Source organism: Chlorocebus sabaeus, chromosome 28 (genome assembly GCF_047675955.1).
Source record: "Chlorocebus sabaeus isolate Y175 chromosome 28, mChlSab1.0.hap1, whole genome shotgun sequence".
NCBI classification, from domain to species: Eukaryota; Metazoa; Chordata; class Mammalia; order Primates; family Cercopithecidae; genus Chlorocebus; species Chlorocebus sabaeus.
In genome coordinates this window covers 17,410,023-17,424,117 of record NC_132931.1, presented here as the reverse complement: position 1 = coordinate 17,424,117, position 14,095 = coordinate 17,410,023, and the positions used below count along the sequence as shown (strand labels likewise).

The 14,095-nt window shown below is 51.1% G+C and overlaps 1 protein-coding gene across 4 annotated transcripts in view; it reads left to right on the top strand.

Annotated features, from left to right (window-relative positions):
* SDK1 (sidekick cell adhesion molecule 1) overlaps positions 1–14,095 on the top strand; it is a 972,135-nt gene that overhangs the window by 942,867 nt on the left and 15,173 nt on the right. For 2 of the 4 annotated variants that reach the window (XM_008018820.3, XM_073012859.1), the window contains 3 exons: positions 1,321–1,458; positions 5,471–5,591; positions 9,361–9,490. In XM_008018820.3, the coding sequence (XP_008017011.3) occupies positions 1,321–1,458; positions 5,471–5,591; positions 9,361–9,490 (389 nt within the window). Of the gene's footprint in view, positions 1–1,320; positions 1,465–5,470; positions 5,592–9,360; positions 9,491–14,095 lie in introns of all 4 variants that reach the window. The other 2 variants (XM_073012858.1, XM_073012857.1) reach the window with 1 other exon arrangement.

Sequence of the window (14,095 nt, the reverse complement as noted above, 5' to 3'; positions counted from 1 at the left end):
GACAGAAGGAAGAAGAGCATCCTTCAAAGTTGCCTTTAAATGCATTTTTTCCTGTTCATTTCTCAAAAACACATCTAAAGACGGGTCTAGTCATTCAGCTCGCTTTTGCTAGAGGCAGAAAATAAATAAAACGCAGCCCCAGGCTTTAGGAGTTCATGGTCTGTGGAGGGGCCAAGAGGTAGGGAAACAAATACACACAGTGCGTGTGTCCAGCGGGGGCTTCCGCACACATGCAGTCGGCAGGGGCAGGTCCTGGGGTGCTTTGTGGGCTCAGGGTTCGCCCCGTGGCTGATGGGAACCACTGAGGATTTTAACGGGGGAGCAACTGATTTCTCTCTGAGGAAGATCTCTCTCAGGTGATGTAAGGGATGAATCTGAGCAAGACAGGAGGAGCCATAACAGGTGGAATGTGAGTGCCGTGTGCAGGCAGGAGGTGGTGATGGAGAAGGCAGGGGACCTGGAGCCGTCTTCTGGGATGTCCCAGCACCAGGAGAGAGAAGGACGTCCGGGCGCTTTGTTCCATCCTCACTTTAACCCAGACAACATTTTTGTTTGCTAGCTTGCTTGTTTTGTGGAGACAGGGTCTTGTTCTATCACCCAGGCTGGAGCGCAGTGGTGTGATCGTGGCTCACTACAGCCTCGACCTCCTGGGCTCAAGCGATCCTCCCATCTCAGCCTCCTGAGTAGCTGGGACCACAGGTGTGCCACCACACCTAGCTAATATTTTAAACGTTTTGTAGAGAAAGAGGTCTTGCTATGTTGCCCAGGCTGGTCTTGAACTCCTGGGCTTAAGCAATCCTCCCACCTCAGCCTTCCACAGTGCTGGGACTTCAGGCACACACCTCTGTGCCTGGCTGTTTTTTGTTTGTTTATTTGTTTGTTTGTTTGTCTTTTGTTTGTGTTTTTAGAGATGAGCTCTCGCTACATAGCACCGAATCAGGCAGTGTTTCTAAACAGATGAAATTAGGAGAGAGCAAGCAGGAAGGGCAGTTTTAATGGGCAAAGTCAGGGCAAGGGCAAAGATACTGAAGTCTCCAGGGCAGGGGGCCGGCTTGGAGGACAGAGGAGCCCTGAGCCTGATTCCACAGAAAAGGTGGCAAATGGGGGCTGCTGAATTCCCAAAGCCTACTGAGAACCATGGGAGCCTCCTGAGCTTGTCCCATGGGAAAAGTCCACCGGCCCGGCTGGACAATGGTTTCCTCTCACCTGTAACCGGAAGTTATCCACCCCCGCCTTCCCCGCCGCCCACCTGGCTCACGGGAGGTGACTGCAGCTGGAGTGTCTGCCCCACATCACTGTGTGTGCGTATCTTTTCCGCAGCTCAAGTGGAAGCCCCGTTCTACGAGGAGTGGTGGTTCCTCCTGGTGATGGCTCTGTCCAGCCTGATCGTCATCCTGCTGGTGGTGTTCGCCCTCGTCCTGCACGGGCAGAATAAGAAGTACAAGAACTGCAGCACAGGTGCAGGTCCGGCCCCTTCCTCGCATGTCCCACGGTGCTACTCAACCAAAACACAACGTTTGTTCTCTCGTGGATCTGCCGGGCCAGTGTCCGCTTTTCCATTTCATTTGCCTGTAGGTGCTGAGAGAGACGCAACAGGTTTTCTTTCTGGGGGCAGCCAGGCACAGCCCAGCGAGCGCTCTACACCTCGGGACCCAGATGCTGACCCTGCCTGCCCTCAGATTACCTGTGTGTCTTGGATAAGGGCATATGAGTCATCCAGCCTCAGAGATCCCCACTCTGAACCTTTGTTCAAATGTAATTGCTTTTTTTTTTTTTTTGAGACAGTCTCACTCTGTCACCCAAGTTGGAGTGCAGTGGCACAATCTCGGCTCACAGCAACCTTCGTCTCCAGGATTCAACTGATTTTCCTGCCTCAGCCTCCTGAGGAGCTGGGATCAGAGGCACCCGCCACGAAGCCTGGCTAATTTTTTTATTTGTAGTAGAGACAGGGTTTCGCCATGTTGGCCAGGCTGGTCTCGAACTCCTGACCTCAGGTGATCCGCCCGCCTCAGCCTCCCAAAGTGTTGGGATTACAGACGTGAGCTACCACGCCCAGCCTAATCACATTTTTTAATACTATTAGCAAGTCAGGTATGTCTGGGCATGGTGGCTTGTGCCTGTAATCCTAGCACTTTGGGAGGCTGAGGCTGAGGATCACCTGGGCCTGGGAGATCCAGGTTGCAGTAAGCCATGATCACACCACTGTACTCAGCCTGGGCAACAAAGCGAGATCCTGTCTCTTTTTTTTTTTTTTTAATTTGAGACAGTTTCGCTCTTGTTGCCCAGGCTGGAATGCAGTGGCCCAGTCTCGGCTCACTGCAACCTCCTCCTTCCAGGTTCAAGCAATTCTCCTGCCTCAGCCTCCCCAATAGCTGAGACTACAGGCATGCACCTCCACGCCTGGCTAATTCTGTATTTTTAGTAGAGACGGGGTTTCTCCATGGTGGTCAGGCTGGCCTCGAACTCCTCACCTCAGGTGATCCAACCACCTCGGCCTCCTGAAGTACTGGGATTACAGGCGTGAGCCGCCGCGCCCTGGTGAGATCCTGTCTCTTATAAAGAAAAGTAGAAAGTGTTAAACAGGTGGCATATTGTACTATGCAATGTTCTAAACACAGTGACTGGGGCACACCTCAGACGTTGATGTTTTGCTGTGGCTCACAGACTGTCACGGAAGCGTCTCCATGGCATAGCTCTTCTCACCCACTACAGCTTGAACCTTGCCTGTGTCTGTGGCTGACCTCTGAGCCCTCTGAAGCCCAGGTCACTACTGTGTTTCCAGCAGAAGCTCCACGCCAGGCATAGAGCAGGCATTCAGTTAATGAGCATTTATTGCTGAATGAATCACTATCGTTAGAGAAAAGAACAAATGAACGTAGGGTAAAGCCAGCCACAGAGAGCACAGACCTTGTGACTCCATTTACATGAAGGCCAGGAACACCCACAGTGAATGGAAGTTTCCAGGTTTGCCTGTTGGTGGAGAGGTATAAACAGGGAAGATGCATGAGAGTACCTCACAGGTGCTAAACATGCTGTGTGTCTCCACGTGGACGGTGATTACATTCACAATCGTAAAGCATCATTCTGGACACTTAAGATTAGCATAGCTTGTGCATTTGATTATCCTCAATTTTAAAAACCTCATCATTATCAATGAGGCCACTTCTCTGAATAACCAGAATGTAACTGAGTGCTAGACCGTAGCCTGTGTCTTGTTTCTTAAATAGAGACGGGGTTTCGCCATGTTGGCCAGGCTGGTCTCGAACCCCAGGGCTCAAGTGATCCTCCCACCTCAGCCTCCCAAAGTGCTGGGATTACAGGAGTGAGCCACGCCCGGCACCTGGCCTGTGGCCTGTTTTGGTCCCACGGAGCATCTACCAGAGGTGTAGCTGAGCCCAAGCACGTGGTCACTTCTGTGATATCGCCACTACCACTGGGCCAGACCGCTTCCTGAGCCCAGCTCATTCGTTGGAGGTTTTCCCATCCACTGGGTCTTCTCTTTTTGGAAAGACAGATCCCTGATGAGCTATTCTTTAAAAAAAAGGAGCCGGCTACATTAGCCCTGTTGACCAAGGAGCTAGGCAGAGTAGGTTCCTGACCCCGGCCACAAGTCCCACCGTCCTTGTGCCAAAGGGGTTAAAAAAAACCAGGCACCTAAAATGCCTCCCTATTTGCTTCTATAATGTTAAGCAATTCATCCCTCCAAGAAAGGATTTATTTTTTTCTGTATAAATTCACTTCTAACAAGTGTTCGTAAATCAGATTTTATTCCTGTGGGATTTACAATGTATGAATGGCGTGTCATTTTCCCGAGTTAATGCTATTACAGAATCCTGTGTCTGGTGCATAGAAAATCTCCGTGCTTTTCACTCTCCTCCTCCATCTGGAAACCAGACTTGAAAACGCAGATCTGACCTGCAGCTTCCCATGCTCAGCCGCACCCTGCAGTATTCACTTAACATCATAATTGAAGCCTGGAAAAAAATCATACTTATCTACCAGAATGTCTCCCGTCCCGCTCAGGAGACATTGCAAAACGTAAACCTCCGCGGTGACAGCCTCACTCGACACCCCTTCCTGCGTGCGCTCCTTATCCTCCCATCCTCATCCGAATTCCTTTCTGATCTCGGTTTCCACCTGCTCACCTCTCGTCATCCCAAATCCCCTCTCCCAGGCAAGCCCATCTTTCATTTTCTGCTCTCTGTTTTTCCGTTACACACAGATAGAGCATTACGGTTTAAGGCACGTCAAAGCGGGGGCCAGGTCCCAGCACAGAGGAGACTCTTGGGACTTTGAAATGCCAACACACTTAGCAAATACCTGCCAAGCCCCCAGTATGTGTGTAGGTGCTGTCCTGGGGGCTGGCGGGGCACCGGGGAGCATGATGGGCTTAAGGCTGTACCTCAAAGAGCAAATATGTACATAGGCATGAGAAACAGAGGTCACTTTATGTGGTCAGGGAGGTCCTCTCTGGTCTCAGGGCATTTGAGCTGTGATCTACAGGAAGGGGTAAGAAGTCCGGGGAATACTGGAAGAAGGAGCTTCCAGCAAGAGGGAAAGCCCCAAGAGAGAAACCTGCGTTAGGGAGGGGCCGAGGGCTGGAAGATGACGTGGGGTTTGGCAGGGTAGACAGACCAGGCCAAGCTTGGGGATGGCTCGGAGGCCTTGGACTTTCCTGCAGAATGAGATGGGAAAATCTAGTGGAATTTTTTTTTTATGTTGTTTGGTTTTTCAAAACTTTATTCATTTGCTCTGTTAATATATTTTAGAATATGTTTTGCTATATATTTGTAAATTTACTCTTTTTTAAAGTGTGCGGTTCAGTGGTGAATGCACAGATATGTGCAGTCGTGACCACAGTCAATTCTAGAACGTTTGTATCACCTCAAAAGGAAGCCCTGTACCCTTTCTTTAGCCGTCACACTCCCATACATTTATTTCTACTTCCTGTTTTGCTAAATGATGGTGAATTTTTATTTTGGAATTTATTAAATATTTAATTTCCCTGACTTTTAAAAAGCTTATGCATTCTTGGCCAGGTACAGTGGCTCACGCCTGCAATCCCAGCACTTTGAGAGGCCAAGTCAGAAGGATTGCTTGTGGCCAGGAGTTCGAAACCAGCCTGGGCAATGTAGTGAGACCCCATCTCTACCAAAACAAAAAAAAAAGTCAAAAAAAGTTTATGCATTCTGAGTCTATTTTCATAAAACAGTGGCAAGAATACTGGTATTTTGGGATCAGGCAGAACAAACACTGAAATGTTAATATTGTCACTTGGCTCCAACACTGTGATCAATACCTAGCTTTTCTCCCCAGCTCGGCCCTCAGAGGGGCTGAAGCAGGTGTCCCCGACTCTGGGCTCTGCGTGCGGCAGGACTCAGGAGCTGCCTCACTGGCCAGCTCTGGCTCAGTGCGGCTGCGGTGACCACACCAGTAACACGTCTGTTGTCACTCTCCTGCTGGGCTTTAGGAAAGGGAATCTCCACCATGGAGGAGTCTGTGACCCGGGACAATGGAGGATTTGCTGCCCTGGAGCTCAGCAGCCGCCACCTCAACGTCAAGAGCACCTTCTCCAAGAAGAACGGGACCAGGTAGGCAGCCAGCGTTGTGCCGCGCCCACCCGGAGATCTGAGCTGCTTGGGTTGGGGTGACAGCCCACGCCCACGGGCACCTCCCACATCCCGCCCTGTGGTTCCAGGAAGCAAAACCTAACCCACCGCCAAGTGTGATCCCAAACCACCAGGGGCAGCCCTGAGTCTAGGAGGGATGGGGTCAGCAGAGCGGCTGGACATATTTTCAGGGCATCTCTGGAGATTTAGAAAGAGGGCCTCAGGTGTGTGGGAAGGGCCTGGAACACCCAGGGGCTGCCAGGCTGGCCTTCCGTATCCACCGCGGGCACCTTGGATCCCCGCGTTCCTAGTTCACAGAGGTGTCATCTGGGCTGCCACAGGCCCGACCGGGTGTCCTCACAAGCAAGCCTGGTGCTTGTTGCTGATTTCGTTGTTCTTTGTGTTCCAAAGTTTTCCCGTGCCGATACACATCGCCATTCCGTACACGGATGTGAGTGCGGGCGAGAAGGATGTTCACCACCAAAGCGTCCTTAGCTTATAAACCTTTTCCTAAATCCAGCAGGAAGCAAGGTTTCCCAAACAAGAGAGGGGATGACCTGGGTTTGCCTTTTTGATGTGCAGAGCGCCATCCTCTGATTTGAGAACCCTTGACCAAGGAGAAGAGCCAGGATTGGGGAGGGGTCTTGAGTGTCTGGAAGGAAAAACCCAAACACCTGAGGATGCTACCTGGAAAACACACACCTCGTGGCCTTCCCGGGGTGCCCCAGCCTTGGGGTGGAGAAGGCTCCTCTCCCTCAACCAGACTCACCTTGGATTACACTCAGTTGCAAGGGCGTGGAAATCACACGTCATCCAGACCCAGACAGACCCCAGGGTTTCCTCTTCCCTTTATTGTTTACAAAGCTGCAGGGGCCAGCAGTGCCTGGAGATTCCCTGGGCCACCCCCGCCCTCCACTGAGTTTGGAAATCTCAGATCACTCGGATGGTGCCAAGGCACGGGCAGGCCTTTTCCCAGCCACTGACGCTCTGCCAGCCCCACAGGTGCCAGTCCAAAGCACTGCAGGCCACTACCCCACGAGGCCTTCCCTAGGGCTGAAGGTGGATGCTGGTGGTGACATCTGGTCACACCTTTCATTGCTTTTGTCTACTGGGAGGCAAGTTTTTCCTGCCATGTAATAGAAACATGAAAAAGCAACCATGTGTAGTTTCAAGGCCAGGAGGAACTTGTCACAGAGAATTTTAAAATATTATGTGCCCTGCTCCCTTGCTATAAATCTGTCTTGTTCTGAGTTCTGAGAAGAGACACACACAGCCTTGAAGCACATTGCCCAAGAATAGACAGTCGTTCAGTTTGTGAAGTCCATCTGCTTCCTAGGAAAGAGAAACATCATTTGATGATGAGGTTGGAGGTGCTCAGCCCACAAAGACCCAAGGACAAAATAAAATTAAGATGCAAAAGAAAATGGACCCTTCCCTTAGGTTTTTAAATAAGCCATCACCTTTTCAGTCCTAGCAATAGGACCCTGTATTTGTCTGTCCTCACCTGCTAATAAAGACATACCCAAGACTGGGTAATTTATAAAGGAAAGAGATTTAATGGACTCACAGTTCCACATGGCTGGGGAGACCTCACAATCATGGTGGAAGGCAAGGAGGAGCAAAGTCAAGTCTTACATGGTGGCAGGCAAAGCGAGAGCTTATGTAGGGGAACTCCCCTTTATAAAACCATCGGATCGTGTGAGACTTATTCACTCTCACAAGAACAGCATGAGAAGAACCTGCCCCCCATGATTCAAGTACCTCCCACCAGGTCCCTCCCACCAGGTCCCTCCCACGACACATGGGAATGATGGGAGCCACAACTCAAGATGAGATTTGGGTGGGGACACAGCCAAACCATATCAGACCCCAAATGTGATTGAAGGAAAGGATTCTCTGCTGAGAGGGGAAGTGTCTGGGCAGGGACACCTGAGATTGGTCCCGTAGCATCATCCCCCAAATATCTTAGAAATACAGGCACAGTTGATGTATATCTCCCCAGTGCACGTCTGTGCTTCCAATTTCTTTGTGGGGAAGACACCATTTTAGCTCTTTAGAAAAAAGATTTACCCAAAATGTTTAGATAAGAAATGGCATCTTTCCCAAAGTAAATTACCTTTGAGATAGAGAAAGAAAGGCCTTTGGGCCTTCACTGGGCCTTTCCAGGAGAAACTGAGGCACACCCTGGGGGAGACAACACCCATGGCACAAAACCAGAGGTCTCCATCCCCTCCAGCCTTCCCAGCAGAGTCTCCACCCAAGGCCCAGTTTCCTGGCCTGTAGCCTGTCCTTGCTTAGTCACCCAGCGCTACTTCTCCCATTGAGGGATGAGAAGACACTCCCTATGCAGCCATCATTCAGCTCTGCGCTCACTCCTCGCAGCATGCTGGAGGTCCTGGACGTGGTCCCCTTGAGTGCACAGCTGCCCGTCTAACTCCATACAGGCTGCTTTCACTATCAAGTCCCTGCACACCCTTTGGAGGACTAAGAAGCACTCAATCCTGCCTGATTTGAAAACTTAACAATGTTGTACTCAGAGTTTTTCCCCCGAGTTCTAAGTTCTCTGTCTGAAAAATAGAAGCTGGGCTTTTACTCAGCTCAGATAGTCTCCAGGAAGTGGGGAGCTGAAGAGGGTACTCATTTTCTGTTGCTGCATGACAAATGACCACAAGTTTAGCAGCTTAAACCAATACCTATTTAGCACCACATGGTCTCTCTTGGGCAGGTGTCTGGGCACAGCTCAGCTAGTTCCTCTGCTCATGGCCTTGCATGGGTATAATCCAGGCGTAGATGGGCTGTGTTCTCATCTGAAGGCTCAACTGGGCAAGAATCCTCTTCCAAGCTCATTCAGCCTGCTGGCAGCATGCATTTCCTTGTGGCCACATGACCGTGGGCCCCAGCCTCTTCTTGGCCCTCCTCTGGAGGCCGCCCTCATGTCCTTAAGGCCACTCATGGTCTCCTGCCATGGGGTCCTCTCCAGAGGCTGTTCACAACATGCTGTTTGCTTCTGCGAGGCCAGCAAGAGCATCTCTGTCTCCCGTCCGCCAAGATGGGGTCTCCTATAATATCATGTGATCATGGGCGTGATGGGAGTAGCTGTCCTTCGCCCATTCCATTTAACGTAACCCAGACTTCAGTCTGCCATGTTCCACTGATTAGAGGCATGCCACAGGCCCTTCCCACACTCACAGGATGGGATGATGGGGGTGGGGGCAGTGATGGAGCCATCTGAGAATTCCACCAGCCAGAGAGGATGAATGCTGTCCCACCAGACAGGGAGACCAGGCCTGGTGCAAACTTCCCCAATTCCCTCTTATCTGTAGGAGACAATTCCCACTCCTTAGCATGGCAGATCAGACCGTTCCTCATGACTCCATCCTCACCTCTCTCCACCACACTCTCCTGCCTGCATCTGGCAAGCACCCAAGCTCCCTGGCCTCCTATCTGTCCTGACCTCAGGGTGCTCTTTGTATGTGAGTGTGTCACTGCTCCTCCTGGCACAGACCAACTCTTCCCTCATGCCTGCAGGCCTAGCACAGTCTCTATAAGTGACAGGCACAGGTACACAGAGGCTGTTGACTCACCAGATAGCCAGTGCTCAGAATTTTTTGCATCAGTTGCCAGAGTGATGTTAAAGGCTGTGGGCTTCCTCTTAGTCCAACGCAGTAAAGGCCAGATGCCAGGTTAGGAGGCCTCTGGGGGAGGGCGTCTTTTGCCCAGAGGGTAATTGCGGCATGGGTCCTCATCCCAGGTCCCCACCCCGGCCGAGCCCCGGCGGCCTGCACTACTCAGACGAGGACATCTGCAACAAGTACAACGGCGCCGTGCTGACCGAGAGCGTGAGCCTCAAGGAGAAGTCGGCGGACGCGTCAGAATCCGAGGTCAGTGTGGGCGCCTACTTCCGGGCAGTGATCGTCAGCCCCTACTTCTGCAGTGAGACTTCTGCCTCCTCAGGCTGTCTTGTCCTATTTGAGTCTCACAACATCCCCACAGGCAGAGCCAAGGACAAAAGCCTTCATTTTGCAGATGGAAAAACATGACAGAGCCCAAGTTCCACCCCACGGCCTGCTCTGGGCCCCGCAGAGCTCACAACAGCCTCAAGCAGTGTAGACACTCCAAGGCTGATTCATGGAGGAGCAGGTTCTGATTCTCAAGTCCGGGAGACGGCAGTGAGAGATACGCAAGGCTGGCACCCTCTGTGAGAGGTTCCTTGCAGAGCAAAGTGTGGGTGTTGCCTGGGTGCCAGCAGGCTGAGTGTCGGATGGTCGCTTACACCTGCTCCAGCTCATGTAGTCCCGGGGGAAACTGGGCCTAGACCGCCTCTTACGGATGGAGCCAGCGGAACTCAGGGAAGATCAGTAACTTGCCCCGTGTGGACTCCTGCCCCGGAAGCCCATTCTCTCTCCATTTCACTTTCAGAGATAAACATAGGTTGCCATAAAACTTGGTGGTCTCTAGACCCCAGTTACAGTGGCAGCGGGTGTGATCCTGCAGGGCGGATAGAAAATGCGACCCCTTCACCAGATAGGAGCTTCCTGCTCACCCCAGACGTTCACTTCCCCTGACACCCTGCCAGCCTCCCACCCTGCCCAGGGAGCTTCTGTTCTAGCTCCCTCGCTTGTGCTGAAGAAGAGGGATTTGCTCACGGCAGTTCCGGGTCACGTGTCGGGCTCAGGGTGAGCCCAGACTTGGGATGTGTTCCTCTCCTCACCGAGCAGCTGGACGGTGGCTTCCCCGAGGAAGCGTCAGCCTCCACGCTCTCCATCCCCGACCCCAGGGCCTACCCGCCTCAGGCCTCCCCTGCGCCTGGGTGTGCAGCAGTTCAGACATGGAGTGTATTTCCTGTGTGAGGTCCTGTGCGGTGTCACCCAAAGAGACTTTAAGCAGCAAGGCAGCCATGAGGGGACTCCAAGCAGGGGGCTCAACACACCTTCCGTACAGGGGCACCATCTCCATTTCTCATACTTACTGGCAAAAACAGCTGAAGCAGCAATTGGAGAGGTTGTCCCGTCAGTCCTGAACTTTTTTCTTTCGGATATGCCAGGCCTGGAGAGGGGTGAAAACCACCAACCATTTGCTGTACACGTAGGCCTGCCCTGCCTCCTGGCACTCAGGTTCTAAATCAATATTTAATCTAAAGTAAGTCTCACCTTCATTTTAACCTGAATTCAGGCCTTATTGAGCCCCGGGGCTCTATCAAATGGCTTCTTTTCATTGTGGGTTGTAGAGGAACTCCCGGCGGGAAGGGCCAGCAGGTGGGTGTGGCAAGGCCAGCTCTGCTTTGCTTCGCGTGTTCTGTTTACAGAGGACGCTGGGTTTGCTGTCGGCACCATAGCCCTGGGCTTGGCAGAAACAGCAGGCAGCAAAGCAGATGCTCGGAAAGGGACATTTGTCTAAAACTGAGGGGCTGTCAAGTGAAATCCTGCAAAACTGACTTGCCTTTTTGTGATAAGGAAAAAGCTTATCAGAAGCTCGCTGCAGGTACGAAAGCAGCACGTTGAGCAGAGCAGGGCAGCCTTCGAGCAGGACAGCCTGTGGCAGTAAAGAGGTGCATCTCACGGCCCCGGCCTCGGGCCTGTCCCTGCTGCTGCTGTCGGCTGCTGCTCTTTGGAGAATCCAGACACCGTGGGGTGTCATAGCTGCGGGTGGTTCCTATGCACAGAGCACTCACTGCCATTTCCAGCGCTCACTGTGGGCCTGGCCCAGGGTGAATGTGCACTCCTTTGCCGCCCACCCCAGCCCCAGGAGGTGGGGCAGTCTCCTTATTGGTCAGAGGCTGAGGTTGTCCAGCAGGCGGCTGTTGAAGCTGACACCCAGCCCACCCCCATGTCTCCAGAGCTCAGTGTACCCCTCCCCTCCCCCTCGGTCTCCTCCAGCCCCACACAGGAGGAGGGGGAGGGAGGCATCCGGGGATGGTGTGTCCTAGAGCAGGAGGGCAGGATTGGATCCGTGAACTCTGAATCATTTGTTCCTAAAAGCATTTTCAGCATGGGCTAATGGAACGCATTTGGCCTGTTTCTCCCCTCCACGTGTGTGGCGTGCTTGGAGATTTAACATGGGCAAATGTTTATGGGAGATTATTGAACACACCCATGAACTGAACTAAGCATACACATTCATGCAGGCATGCATACATACGTACATGTACACACGTGCACACACATACGTGCACACCTGAATACATGCACACGCATGCACACATGCATACCTAAATACAACACACACACCTAAATACGCATGCACACATATGTACACATACACACGTGCACACATACATATACCTACACACCTGAATACATGCTGACATGCATACACACATGCATACCTAAATACAACACACACCTAAATACACATGCACACATATGTACACATACATACACACACATATGCCTATACACCTGAATATATGCACACATGCATACATACATGCATACCTAAATGCAACACACACACCTAAATACACATATGCAAACATATGTACACATACATGCGTGCACACACACCTACACACCTGAATATATGCACACACATGCATACATACATGCATACCTAAATACAACACACACCTAAATATACATGCATACATATGTATACATATGCACATGCACACACATATACCTATACACCTGAATATATGCACACATGCATACACATGCATACCTAAATACAACACACCTAAATACATGCACACATATGTACACATACATGTGCACACATACATATACCTACACACCTGAATAGATGCTCACACATGCATACCTAAATATAACACACACCTAAATACACATGCACACGTATGTACACATACGTATGCACACCCATATACCTATACACCTGAATATATGCACACAAGCATACATGCATACATACCTAAATACAACACACCTAAATACACACACACATATGTACACATCCACACATGCGCACACACACCTGCACACCTGAATATATGCACACACATGAATACACACATGTATACCTAAATACAACACACACCTAAATACACACATGCACACATATGTACACATACACACATGCGCACACATATACCAACATACCTGAATACATGCTCACACATGCATACACACATGCATACCTAAATACAACACACACACCTAAATACACATGCACACATGAATATATAACCACACATAGATGTGCATACATACATATAACTACACACTGAATACATGCATGCATATACATGCACACATGTACACACACCCACATGCACATACCTAAATATATACATACAAAAATATGCATGTACACGCACCATATACACATACTTACATATGCCTACATACCTAAACACATGCACATGCATATGTACTCATACACATGCATGCACATGCACACAGGCACACACCACACACATACTACATGCTTGTGCACATATATACACAGGCATACGTATCTAAATACAAGTACAAACACATGCACACAACTACACACATACACATATATACATGCATGCATAACGCACTTATACATACCTAAATACATCCACACACATACACTCCTGCCCATATGCACACACACATACACATCTAAATACAAACACACAGAGGTGGCATGATGGAGGGAGGTGAGTGTGGGGAGGGAGGCAGGTGAGTGTGGAGGGGGGGAGGTGAGTGTGGGGAGGGAGGGAGGTGAGTGTGGGGAGAAGGGTGAGAAGGGAGGAGAGCAGGACCTGGAACCCACACTAAATGGAATTCTGCACAGAGAGTATTGTCATCCTTATGTAATAGGCAGAAAGTCAAGGCTGAGTTTATGACTATCTTCCCTGAGACATGCACTGATGAGCTGGACTGGGGAGGCAGACCTCAGCATCTAACTGGAAATCCCACCTTCCCACCAGTCCTGCTCTCAGAGCTAAGTCTCAGGCAACATGGCTGGGAGGCCAGGGGTCCTGCTCTCAGAGCTAAGTCTCAGGCAGCGTGGCTGGGAGGTGAGGGGTCCTGCTCTCACAGCTAAGTCTCAGGCAGTGTGGCTGGGAGGCCAGGGGTCCTGCTCTCAGAGCTAAGTCTCAGGCAGTGTGGCTGGGAGGCCAGGGGTCCTGCTCTCACAGCTAAGTCTCAGGCAGCGTGACTGGGAGGTGAGAGGTCCTGCTCTCAGAGCTAAGTCTCAGGCAGTGTGGCTGAGGTGGTGAGGGGCCCGGGAGCCAGGCCACGCTGCTCCCACATGGCAAGCCCTGTGCTGGAGGAAAGCGTTCCTGCAAATGCACCTCATGGTTCCTAGTGCCTTTTGGGTGACTGGCTGCTTCTGGAAGCTGATGAAAGGTACAGGCATGCTCTCCACCTACATACAGGCAGAATTGCACGTAGGATCTGGGAAGACTCCCGAGAAATTTCTTACAAACCCCACCACCTAGCGTCCCATGGAGTCCCAGCTAGGAATCCCCACACCTGGACCATCCTGTGCCCCTGAGGTTGTTGGTTCGATAAAGCGTGGCCTCCCTTGTCTGTAGAGCTCTTTGCTGTGTA